Source organism: Myxine glutinosa, chromosome 7, assembly GCF_964187855.1.
Source record: "Myxine glutinosa chromosome 7, kmMyxGlut1.1, whole genome shotgun sequence".
NCBI classification, from domain to species: Eukaryota; Metazoa; Chordata; class Myxini; order Myxiniformes; family Myxinidae; genus Myxine; species Myxine glutinosa.
Genome location: NC_136267.1, coordinates 102,184,313 through 102,198,069, shown reverse-complemented (window position 1 = coordinate 102,198,069; position 13,757 = coordinate 102,184,313). Strand labels below are relative to the sequence as shown.

The 13,757-nt window shown below is 40.2% G+C and overlaps 1 protein-coding gene across 2 annotated transcripts in view; it reads right to left on the bottom strand.

Moving 5' to 3' along the window:
• Positions 1 to 5,746: 5,746 nt before the first annotated feature.
• LOC137431620 (polyunsaturated fatty acid 5-lipoxygenase-like) overlaps positions 5,747 to 13,757 on the bottom strand; it is a 97,707-nt gene continuing 89,696 nt past the window's right edge. For both annotated transcript variants that reach the window (XM_078782070.1, XM_068123144.2), the window contains exons 12-15: positions 12,542 to 12,660; positions 10,236 to 10,336; positions 9,961 to 10,128; positions 5,747 to 6,553 (exon numbers count right to left, since the gene is read on the bottom strand). In XM_078782070.1, the coding sequence (XP_078638196.1) occupies positions 6,374 to 6,553; positions 9,961 to 10,128; positions 10,236 to 10,336; positions 12,542 to 12,660 (568 nt within the window). In that variant the 3' untranslated portion in view covers positions 5,747 to 6,373. The remainder of the gene's footprint in view (positions 6,554 to 9,960; positions 10,129 to 10,235; positions 10,337 to 12,541; positions 12,661 to 13,757) is intronic.

Here is a 13,757-nt window from a genome sequence, read left to right as displayed (position 1 = left end):
AAACAAGCCCATGCCTCTGTACCGACGTGTGGTGAGGCGGGGATCCACGCTAGTCACCATAACCAGCACAAGTAAAGGGAACATCACCTCACAGGAGGTCAAGGCAGCAGGGTTTTCAACCCGGGTTGAGTGGATTCATGGAAACAAGGTAGCTTACAGTACTACACACGCATTTAAGTTTTACTGAGCACGTGGACATTGTGGTTCATCTTTCTCATTCAGGTGAGTTCAGATTGTGTAACTGTCGTCGTTTTTGGGGTTGTTACTTGCAAAATCGAAGATTTTTCAAGTATATTGGTCGGTTGTGTTTGTGGTTCTGTCTGTCTGTTTGTCTTTCTGTTTGTCTGTTTGTTGTCACCGGCCTACAGGTCACAATTTTCAACCGATCTTCACGAAACTTCACCAAACGGTAGAGTTGGTCAAAAGCAAGAAGCCTATTGTTTTTGGGGTCAATAGGTCAACATAGGCCAAAGGTCACCAACTTTGCTAAATTTCTAAAATCCTCAATTTTCATCCGATTGACTTGACATTTGAAGAGGGCTTGCATATCTGGTCACTGAATTCAACCACCAAGTATTTTTGAGGTCAACATAGGCCAAAAGGTCAACATAGGCCAAATTTCTAAAATCCTCAATTTTCATCCAATTGACTTGAAATTTGAAGAGGACTTACATATCTGGTCACTGAATTCAACCACCAAGTATTCTTGAGGTCAACAAAGGCCTAAAGGTCAACATAGGCCAAATTTCGAAAACCCTCAATTTTCATCCAATTGACTTGAAATTTGAAGAGGACTTGCATATCTGGTCACTGAATTCAACCACCAAGTATACTTGAGGTCAACATAGGCCAAAAGGTCAACATAGGCCAAATTTCTAAAATCCTCAATTTTCATCCAATTGACTTGAAATTTGAAGAGGACTTGCATATCTGGTTACTGAATTCAACCACGCATTATAATTTAGGTAAACACAGGCCAAAAGGTCAACATAGGCCAAATTTCTAAAATCACCAATTTTCATTTGATTGACTTGAACTTATTAGAGGATTTATATATATGGTCACTGAATTCAACCACCATCTATTTTTGAGGTCAACATAGGCCAAAAGGTCAACATAGGCCAAATTTTTAATATCCTCAATTTTCATCCGATTGACTTGAAAATTGAACAGCATTTGCACATCGAGTCACTAAATAGGGAAACTAACTAGTTTTGAGGTCAAAGGTCAACTCATGGTCAACCTTCCAAAATCATCATTTTTCATCTGAAAAATCATCAATTTTCATCCTGTTGACCCGAGCTTTGATCAAGATTGTAAATTTTAATCTTCATGAAATGGACAATTTGCTGTATCATTGGAAAACTTTGGGGGGGGGGGGGGGATTTTGCAAGTATCGTGTTACGCATGACATCTTCTTGTTTGATTGTTGAGACATCAATAAAAAAAAATTGTTTGCATTTAGTTCTGTTAAAATATGATGAAATGCCTTTCACGTGCACATGCAGGTATGCAATAAGGTTTCTTTCGGAAAAATTTGTGCTTTCCCCTCTCTCCCCATCTTCTTTACTGCTCCCCTTATTATATGTTTTATGTGTCCTTTTTTGTGATTAATGTTAGCTCTTTCACTAGCCTCGATCTTGTATACAAAAAAAATAAATCTGTAACCATTAACGAAGAGGGTAAAAGGGTTGCTGCATATTATCTGGATATTCATGCTTTCCCAGCTCTCCTGGTTATTAATAACAACAGTCCTGCTTTTCTGCTTTCACACCTTTGCTTTATGCCCTGCTTTTTTCCACCTGTCAACCCACTGAATATATCTATGGCTATCTTGTAGTGCAATAATTATACCATACAACAGCATTTCTTTGGTATTTGTAACTCAATAGCTCAGACTTAGTTTACAATAGAGGATTTGTGACCTGGAGGTACTGTCATCGTTAATACAGGACTGTAGTCGTTATAACTTTTGTGGTGGCAGAACAGGAGGTTTATGTGTCTGCAGAACCTTTGGGAAAAAAACAAACTTAAAGGGAACATCTGATCCATATCCCTTCTTTGAAAGCAGTTCATTTCCCTTGGAGAAGAAGAAGTTGAATGCACAATGTTGGAGGGCTGCGCCTTTCTTTGAGTCGACTTGCTGAAGTTCTGAGAACGATTTATCTATGAAATTCGAACTTTTCTAAATCAGGACATTCGGGAGAAGGGGAATTGTTAAGAGCAGAATGGAAGGGAACAAAATGGAAAAGGGGAAACACCGACAGCAGAGTAGAAGTGAGATCAATTGGAGGGGGAGAAGGACATTTGGGGGTGAACAATCTGCACAGAAGCTGAAACATAATAGCCTGGAAAAACATGAGTGCTTGGTAATGGGGTCATATGGGGTAGAAGAGATCATGAGTATGGATGGGGGATGACCTGGATGGAGGATTTCTGAAATAGATGAGTCGGCTGTTGTGTGCCACGTGGCCTGGTAAACTTCCTGCCTCCTGTTTTGCAGAGTGGTCGTCTTAGTTTCTCTGTTCCATCAGAATGTGGTGACGAACGCCAAGATAGTGTGGTTCTGTGGTTTGCAATGAGGTTAAGTGCTCTACTACTTTAGAGTCGACCATTCCATCATTGTTACAGCAACCAGTTATTAGAGTAAAAAGTAACTACAGATTAATTCCAAGATTAGTCGGCTGAAGAAAAGATGGAAAAGTTTTAAGTTTATCAAAACTATATAGAGCTTCCATTTTGTTGATGAGATCAGTGTTCTGTTGATACCTGGTGTTGGCTTAGCGGTTAGTGTGCAGGCTTGGGATCTGAGGATCCTGGGTTCGAATCTCGGTCGATCGCTGAATTAACACCAGGGGGGTTGACTCAGCCTGTCATCCTTCCGAGGTCGGAAAATTGAGTACCAGTCCACTGCGACTAACAGGGTTGGCGGCGGGAAGGGCATCCGGCCATAAAACATTGCTTCAAAAAGGGGACCACGGTGCCCGAAAAAGGCCAACCCCTGCTCTGCGGGGAAAAATGGCCTCCAAAGGTGGTCTAAAGGTGGTCATCAGTGTTCTGGTGGATAATTTTCAGAATGATGGTTGAGGTGGTCTCCAGACTGATTTATTCTGATTGTAAGCTGGTCTTCATGAAAGCTCATGTCGGTTTGTGTTTTAACCACCGTAGGAAGCGAGAAGCGGCTGACGTTTCGAGCGTTGGCCCTTCATCAGAGCAAAAAGGAGTATTATACATTCGTCATATCTTATAAAAGGCTTCGCCGTACATTCAACCATATGTCTGTTGGTAGCATTATTTGATTGGGTCCCGCTGTGTTGCTGATGCAGTGCACCCTGTGGGTTTGAACAGGAACTCATAATTTAGTGAGGGTGCCGGCATCAGTTGGTGAGTGTTAAAGATCCCATGATGTCCTTTGCGAAGCGTAATCGAGCTATCACCGGCACCCTGAGCAAACAGCAAATTCCTGCCCTAACCTTAGTCGACCGTCAGGCCTCGCCAGCCGATTCGTGAAAGACTTGGGTCAAGCTTCCCCCAGCCAACCCCACAATAATTTGGGAATAATTATGGCCGTTAAAGACGAAGTCAGAGATGGCTCGCGTACTCTTCATAAAGGACACCATTGGGATATTTAGCGTCCATCAACCGATGCGAGCAGACTTGACCCCCAGTATACACACACTGATGCCACACGCTGCTTGCAAAACACCAGGATGGCAGTTTATAGCTTGATCAGGATTTCAACCCAATGTTTGACTGCTCAAATGTGATTGTGTATACCTCTGGGCTATTTATCCTGCCAGTCCTTGTGAATAATGAATGGATCATACAGAAATGAAAATTCCAAGACATTCTAGTTACAATGAAAAAAACTGAAATGGAACTGGACTGGATTACCAACAACTAGAAAATGACAACCCAGTGAAGGCTGTAGAAGAAGCAGAGGTATCCCAACGATTAAATGGAGTGATTGAAAATGGAGAGAATTAGAGAGAGAAATTTTACTGTATTTTTTCAGTTCAAGTAAAAACGTAATTAATGGCCTCAAATTACGTTGAGTAGAACCGAATGGACTGGGTAGAGGGAGGCCTTCAACAGGCATTGGTCTAAACAGACTGGTCAAGTAAACAAACAACAAACATGGTATATTGGATTTGAATGTGGGTTCCCTACATTATGAGACAGGGGTCAGATGGTCAGGCCTGGCTAGATAATTATGTGTACGATTTGGAATTTGTTAATAATAACACAGTAACTTACAATACTGTACTGATTATTTAGCAAAAGCTAATTATTTATGAGCCCAGCACAACCCTATGTCAGACTCTGGATTGAATACACCTGTCGCGAAACCAGAAAACCAGATGACACGACTGTTCTCATGAATATAGTTTATTCAATTTTAACATGCTGCAATTAAGACTCTATGTAAGCATTAATGGAATTAGGGGCAAATGAAGTTTGCTACCCGCACAAAAACAAAAGAAAACAAGAAAGAGCAAACAGAGATTGCAGACCCTCACCAGGAGGTGTTTGTGTGGTGTATTGTGTGTGGCTGCTGTGTTTGTGTGGTTTATTGACGACATCTATTTATGTTCAATCCAATGTGGCTGCCAAACCACGTGACTGACGATGTCATCAATTTAACTCTCCCATGCAATTTTTCTGCAGATCACACTCCAGAAATTTCAAAGCAATCAGATCAAGCGTTCTACTTGTGTAATTATGACGTCATAATTAAGGCACCGATGACATGAATATATGTTGGTTCTCATGGGGAGTACTTGACAATGAGCCATGTTTCAAAAAATATTTCCATGAAGCGGTTTCAGGGATATGGAGGTGCAAAGTTTTTCGTTTTTTCCAAGATGGCGCCCGTGCCACGTGACATATGACGTCATGATTATCACAAAAAAATCTACAGGAGGGGCGCTTCCGTGGTGAAAATTTCGTGCCAAACGAAACAGCGGTTGCAGAGAAAAGCATACTCACGTTCCGTGAGGACAGACAGACAAATGAAAAATCACTCATGGAGCGACACTCGGCAAAACAGAACAAAGTAGAATGGCACTCAGTACAGCATCCCTTTGACCTCAAAAATAATTAGTAGTTGAATTCAGTGACCTGATATGCAAATCGTCTTCAAAGTTTAAGTTAATCGGATTAAAATAGACAATTTTAGAAATGTGGCCTATGTTGACCTTTTGGCCTATGTTGACGTCAAAAATAGTAGGTGCTTGGTTTCACTAAGCTGATATGAAAATTCTTTCCAAATTTCAAGTCAATCGGATGGAAATTGAGGATTTTAGAAATTTGAAAAAAGTGGTTGACCTTTGGCCTATGTTGACCTTGTAACTTATGTTGACCTCAAAAATAGTTAGTTAAATTCAGTTAACTGATATGAAAATCCCATTCAACTTTCAGGTCAATCGAATGAAAATTGAGGATTGTAGAAATTTGAAATTGTTGACCTTTGGTCTATGTTGACCTTTTTGCCTATGCTGATATCAAAAATAGTTGGTTAAATTCAGTTCGCTGATATGAAAATGCCATTCAAATTTCAAGTGAATCAGATGAAAATTGAGGATTTTAGAAATTTGAAATTGTTGTTGACCTTTGGGGTATGTTGACCTTTTGGTCTATGCTGATCTCAAAAATATTTGGTGGTTCAATTCAGTTAGCTGACAGAAAAATCCTATTCAAATTTCAAGTGAATCGGATGAAAATTGGGGATTTTAGAAATTTGAAAAAAAAGTCGTTGACCTTTGACCTATGTTCACCTTTTAGCCTATGTTGACATTTTGGCCTATGCTGATCTCAAAAATAGCTGGTCGTTGAATTCAGTTAGCTGATATGAAAATCCTATTCAAATTTCAAGTCAATCAGATGAAAATTGAGGATTTTAGAAATTTGAAAAAAGTGGTTGACCTTTGGCCTATGTTGACCTTTTGGCCTATGCTGATCTCAAAAATAGCTGGTGGTTGAATGCAGTAGCTGACATGAAAATCATTTTTCAAATTTAGAGTCAATCGCACGAAAATTGAAGATTTTAGAAATTCGATAAAAAGTGGTTAACCTTTGGCCTATGTTGACCTTTTGGCCTCAAAAATATAAAGGATTTTGTCGGACCACAAACTCTACCGTTTTGTAAAGTTTTGTGAAGGTCGGTTTAAAATTGTGACCCGTAGGTAAGTATAAGTGAGCGGACAGACAAACACACAACATACTTGTCAAAAAGGGTTTTTTCCCCCATTAACAAACAGAAAAACAAACGGACCCAAATGCGATAACCTCTCGCCTTGCGAGGATAACAAGCGCTCGCCGATTGATGCATGTTGAGTGCTTGAGAGGCAGGAGTCACGGAATTCCGCCTTGCCTAAGCTAGAATTCCATTGTGGATGTTTTCTGGGATGAGATAGCAATAGGGCAAGGCCAGGTCTGCATTCCGCTCGGCAATGTCAGCTGAGGCGGTCTGCAAGCTTGTGCGGAAACGTTGCAGAGCGGCCTGCGGCCCGGGTTCAGTGAAGTACATCTCCGAGTGCTGCCCCAGAGCCGTCTGCAAACACAACATGATCAGATGCAGTGATTATGAGTTTGCAACTTCAGTATCAGTCGATGATCATACCGAGTATGCAACTCCTAAACAACAATAGCATGAGGGTGCTTGAAACATAACTTGGACCTTGTTTGTAAAGACCTATTGTACTGCAGGTGTGTTAAAATTTTGATGGAATCTATTGTTTATGACTACACATGTGCTTCGAATCAAGATGGTAGCAAGTGAGATGACAAAGATTGTCGGAAAAAAGTAATGATTATGAAATTACTCGTCAACTAAGATATCAAACATTCTGGTCGGTCAATGAATACAGACTGAACAGATATATTTACAGATAATATAATTAGCTGCACCATATGGTACTGAGTGCCTGCCAAGGACATGCCAATTAAACAGCACCATTGGAACAAAACTTTTTTGATGAACGAAGTTAGAAAGAATGACGTCAGACACAAGTGAAGCACATCTCCGAAAGAGTTACACACAGAGGTCATGCGAAAGCTACTCTGATGGGGGTAAATGTGTGTGAAAAGTGGAAGAATACCTTGAAAAATACCATAGTGCAAAAAAAAAATTTGTGTTGTAACTGTGTGGAAAGGAGTGGTAATCCCCCTTGTCCACATCTGCGTACGTAATTTTGTGAAAGAGCATACCTCAGGCATATTTGCTGGATAGAGTATCCGCCCATAAACCTGGTTTTCTCCTTTCTGCGCCTTATTATCATTTTATTGTTATGTTAAAAATATCCGTATCCGCCCCAAAAAAAAAAAAAAAAGTATCCGCCCATAAATTAAAAATTCCCTGTGGTGCCCTGGGGGGCAAATTCACCGCACCTGAAGTGCTACCTGTGCAGGAACATTCGGTTGGGTGAGGAATGCTTCGGCCTACCTCCTTGGCAAGGTAGGGGCAAGGCAAGCCAGCCGAGAGAGAACCGATGAACCTCGGGCTAGCTGTGTCTGATCGCGAAGCAAAAAGCAGGGTTAGGCATTCGGCTGCGTACGTGCGTACATGTGGCGTACGTGTCTGCATTTTTAAAATTCATTTCTCGGCAACCGTTGGTCCAATTGACACGAAATTTTACCATAGAAGCGCCTCCACCTGTATATATTTTTTTATTCATAATTATGACATCATAGGTCACATGGTATGGACACCATCTTGGAAAAACGTTACACCTCTATATCTCCCAAACCGCTCAATGGAAAAAATTGAAACATGGCTCATTGTCAAGTACTCCCCATGGGGAATAAGTATGTTGATGACGATGTCATCGGTGCCTGCATTATGACATCATAATTTCGACAAGTACAACGCTTGATCTGTTCAGTATGAAAAAAAAATCCTCTGCAACTGTTAAACCGAAGGACACGAAATTTTCAGAACATGAGCGGCTCATCCTATATAATTTATTTTAATGATAATTATGACGTCATAGGTCACGTGGTACAGGCGCCATCTTGGAAAAACTTTGCACCTCTATATCTCTGAAACCACTCCATGGAAAACAATTGAGACCTGGCCCATTGTCAACTACTCCCCATGTGGAATAAGATGACATCATAGGTCACGATGGTCACATCATTAGCCTTTGTTATGACATCATAATTCGACAAGTACAACATGTATCCGATCATTATGATTTTTTTTCTCTCAGCAACTGTTGTTCTGATGGACACGAAATTTTCACCATAGGAGCGACTCCTCCTGTAGCACATTTCAATGATAATCATGACGTCAAAGGTCATGTGGTACAGGCGCCATCTTGGAAAAATCGAAAAAAGGTTGCACCTCTATATCTCCAAAACCGCTCCATGGAAAAAAATTGAAACGTGGCTCATTGTAAAGAACTCCATATGGGGAATAGGTGTTGTTAACGATGACGTCATTGATGCCGTAATTATGACGTCAAAATTCGACAGGGACAATGCTTAGTCTGTTCAGTTTGAAATTTATTGAGCATGATCTATGCAACAATTATATTAGAGAATATAAATGTATGATGTCATCGCTCACGTGATCTGGCAGCCATATTGGATCAAAGAAATAAAAAACGTTCAAAAACAGAAGAGTTGGCTCGCACCAAGTTGACTGCGCAGGGTAAGTATTCTATGAATACCATCTAGTTATTTATAAAACTGGGTATTTGGATTTGTTGCAAATTAATCATCCTATTATCAAATTGTTTAAAACTGCATAAGGAGTTTACCCATCTCGTTCCATCATGAGTTGTGTCAGCCTTTCTTTTTTTAGGCTAAGACCATATTTCCAACAATGGCTTTTAAATTCAGCCAATCAGGCTGCTCAATTTATCTTGGGGGCAAAAAGTGCCCATTACCAATACCTGATCATGTTACAAATTGGATTGATGTCATGGACAAGCTTTGATTGAGATCACTTTGATTGATATCATAGACAAAGTGCAGCGGAGAAGACTCAGTTAGTGCATGATGTAGAGTTCAGACAACTGGCCAGCAGAGTCCTCTTTGCACAACATTTCAGTGGTATTGGTAATGGATACATTGTACCTAGCTGGTCGAAGAGGGCATACCAGTCAGACACATAACTTCATAATCTGTTAACTTTTCCCAGCATTACTAAAAATTAATCGAATTGATTAAATTTAATTAGAACCCTTGGTGAAGATTGGGTCATCAACAGGAAAATACAGGGTGTCCTCGCTTAACGTCGTCCCGGTTAACGTTGTTTCATTATAACATCGGCGGTACTAATTAGGTACCAAGGCTTCACAGAACGTCGTGATTATTTACCCATTACTCGCTATTACGTCGTCAGTCAGAGCGGACTACTTGGTCGGAGCACACTAATCCAAGCATTACCTCCGCACATTACTCTCTACCACCCAGCGTGCACTACTTCTGGTATCAGTTGTTCTTCCATCTCATACCGTACATATGTCGTACCTTACTTTACCCATCAACATGGCTTCAAAACGACCATCACGTGTTTGTGCTAATATTAATGGTGAAGCAGAGCAGCAGAAAAGCATCAGTCTTGCAGTGAAAATGAATGCTTTATATCTTTTTGACAATGGTGAATGTGCTGTAGACATCGGTGTCGCGTTGAGTCTCGCAGGAATAGGGGGAGAACCCTCCTGATCTCAATGAGAACCACTCTCCACCATCCACAAGTAGATTGTTTTATTGTACTAAAGGATGATATTTGTCATTTATTTTGCATTTATTTACCATACTGTATTTATAATGTACTATACAGAATATATAAACAATGACAAATGTTGAATATACTTAAATGTGATGCATATAATGTGGATGAAGCAACCCCCTTGAGATGAATTGATCATTTCACAAAACATCATAACCGTGGACCAAGTGTATCGTGTATTTTCCATTTTAACAAGAATTGAAGAATGACTGAATTGTTACCTGGACAGGTCTGCTGGAGAGCTTAGCCTGTATGGCCAAAAACTTGCTGCATTGATTCATGTTTGGTAGGGCAGAAAGGATATACTCTAGATTGATGTTGCCTTTCTCTTGGGGAGGTGGACAGTGCATTGTTGTTGGACAATTTGGGATGCATGCGTGCCAATCAACCTGCAAACATAATGTGGACAAAATAATTATACGATCACAGATGACTGTGTTTCACGAGTCATTTATTTAGCCACAGACTCAAGCTTGATGTTGTACTGCTGCTGTACCATGCTGCTGTTGAGAGCACTGTACTGTGCAGTGCAGGTGAATATCACCATGGTGACAAACTCTTTGAGTGTATCCAACTTGTCAAAGGCGAAAGGAAAACCTGTTAATGAAAAATTATCTCAAATCAAATAACAAGTACAGATACATTCAAAGTATACCGCCCCCATGCCAAATAAATAAATAACATATCCTCCAGCACACGACATTGCTCCAGCACATAGAGACTGTATTGGGAGGGATAGGCATACAATATAATTGATTGATTAATTGTGTAATTAAAATAAATAAATAATAATTGTAAAATAATGAATTTATTAATCAATTGGCTAATAGCATACCTAAACCACCAGTGTTTCATCTGAAGCTGTAACTTTTTGAAAATTAATTAAATGATTCATTAATCGGAAAAAAACAATTAATTGATGAATTGATTAATCAATAAATAATTAATCGATTCATTGATTTATCAATAAATCAAAAATATCCTCACCACCACGTAATTCAAAACACCTCACCACCACGTAATTCAAAACACCTCACCACCACGTAATTCAAAACACCTCACCACCACATAAACACCACATAATTCAAAATACCTCACCACAACGTAATTCAAAACAACTCACCACCACATAAACGACACATAATTCAAAACACCTCACCACCACATAAACACCACATAATTCAAAACACCTCAACCACCACGTGGCCTCCACATAATTCAAAACACGTCAACACCGCATAAATGTTACACATAATTCAAAATACCTCACCACCACGTAAATGCTACACATATTTCACAACACTTCACCACCATGTAATTCAAAACACCTCACCACCACGTAATTCAAAACATCTCACAACCACATAAACGTCACATAATTCAAAACACCTCACCACCACATAAACGACACATAATTCAAAACACCTCACCACCACATAAACACCACATAATTCAAAACACCTCAACCACCACGTGGCCTCCACATAATTCAAAACACGTCAACACCGCATAAATGTTACACATATTTCAAAACACTTCACCACCATGTAATTCAAAACACCTCACCACCACGTAATTCAAAACATCTCACAACCACATAAACGTCACATAATTCAAAACACCTCACCGCCACATAAACGCCACATAATTCAAAACACCTCAACACCACATAAACACCACGTTATTCAAAACACCTCACCACCACATAAATACCATGTAATTCAAAACACCTCAACACAACATAAATGCCATGTAATTGAAAATACCTCACAACCACATCAACGCTACATAATTCAAAACACTTCACCACCACATAAACACCACGTAATTCAAAACACCTCACCACCACATAAACACCACATAATTCAAAACACCTCACCACCAAGTAAATGCCACATAATTCAAAATACCTCACCACAACATAATTCAAAACACCTCACCACCACGTAAATGCTACACATATTTCAAAACACTTCACCACCACATAAACACCACGTAATTAAAAACACCTCACCACCACATAAACACCACATAATTCAAAATACCTCACCGTAACATAATTCAAAACACCTCACCACCACGTAAATGCTACACATATTTCAAAACACTTCACCACCATGTAATTCAAAACACCTCACCACCACGTAATTCAAAACATCTCACAACCACATAAACGCCACATAATTCAAAACACCTCACCACCACATAAACGCCACATAATTGAAAACACCTCAACACCACATAAACACCACGTTATTCAAAACACCTCACCACCACATAAACACCACGTAATTCAAAACACCTGAACACAACATAAATGCCACGTAATTGAAAATACCTCACTACCACATCAACGCTACATAATTCAAAACACTTCACCACCACATAAACACCACGTAATTCAAAACACCTCACCACCACATAAACACCATGTAATTCAAAACACCTCACCACCAAGTAAATACCACATAGTTGAAAACACCTCACCACCACGTAGCCCCACATAATTCAAAACACATCACCACCACGTAAACGTCACATAATTCAAAACACCTCACCGCAACGTAATTCAAAACACCTCACCACCACGTAAACCCCACATAATTCAAAACACCTCACCACCACATAAACGCCACATAATTCAAAACACCTCACCACCAAGTAAACGCCACATAATTCAAAACACCTCACCACCACATAAACGCCACATAATTCAAAACACCTCACCACCAAGTAAACGCCACGTAATTCAGAACACCTCAACATAAAATTGTGAATTTAAAAAAAGTTTTAGAGAATTACCAGAGGTTTCTGGAAGCTGTAAAGCATCAACGATTTCTCTGATCCAAGTCTGCACTTCAACATCGTTCCAGAGGTCAACATTTGACTTGTAATACAGATCAATGATATCAGAGACATACCTGAAAGTACAGGTGAAAAAGAGCAGGACGTCATTCCAGCATTGAGCTGTTATATTGCTCTGGTTATGTAATTTCCCCACGATCAAACATACGGTTTCCACTCCATCAGTCAAATTCAAGGTATGCCCATACTATTCACAGAACATTGTGGCCCTTATGACCAGTGAACATTCTGACTGAGAACCAACTGTGGGCAGATCGCAATTCCATTGTAGGATGCGACAGGTTAAGGCAGGAAATTGGAATTTTGTCAATGTGTTGGGCCAAAATTGCTTCGTTTTATGAAAGAGACGGACATTTAAATGCCCATGAGTAAATCAGCAATTACTTTAGCAATGCCTAGTAGAGGGCCCATTCCAAATTGGTTACCTTCTGTGCAGGGACACCTCACCACCACATTATCAACGGCAGAGCCACACCTCAGTGATGAGGCAACAAGCAAGGTAGATTCTTAATTAAATCCCAGTCCAAAATATATTTGCTGATGATGAATAATCAGGGTTCGACAATAATATACCAAAACCATCTTCTTACTCTTAAATGTCCACAATTATTCCCATGATCTTCTGGGGTTGGCCAGGGGAAGCCTGGTCCAAGTGTTTCACGAACCGGCTGGCCAGGTCTGATGTTCGACGAAGGTTGGGGCACGAATTTGGAATTTGTTCATGGTTTCGGCCATAGCTCGCCTACTCATCGCGAAGGACACCTGAGATCTTTAATATCCACCAACTAATGCCGGTAGATGAGACGCCATTACTTTAACTTCCATCCGAGGGATGGCACACACATTGATAAATCACCCTGCCTGTGAAACACCAGGATGATGGTTTATAGCTGGGCTGACATCCAAAGCCAAACTAGATAGCTTAGAGACGAGTGTGCGTACCTCCAGGCCATTCTACCAGCCCCAATATACCTAAACCATCTATTACTAAAAAGAGAAGCGCCCATCTGTGTGTGTGTGTGTGTGTGTGTGTGTGTGTGTGTGTGTGTGTGTGTGTGTGTGTGTGTGTCATGTTGCATTCTAAAGGGTTCCTGCCGTCGTAGAATAATAAGAATGGTACCCTTGGAAAGCTAATGATTGATTTACTTGGAAC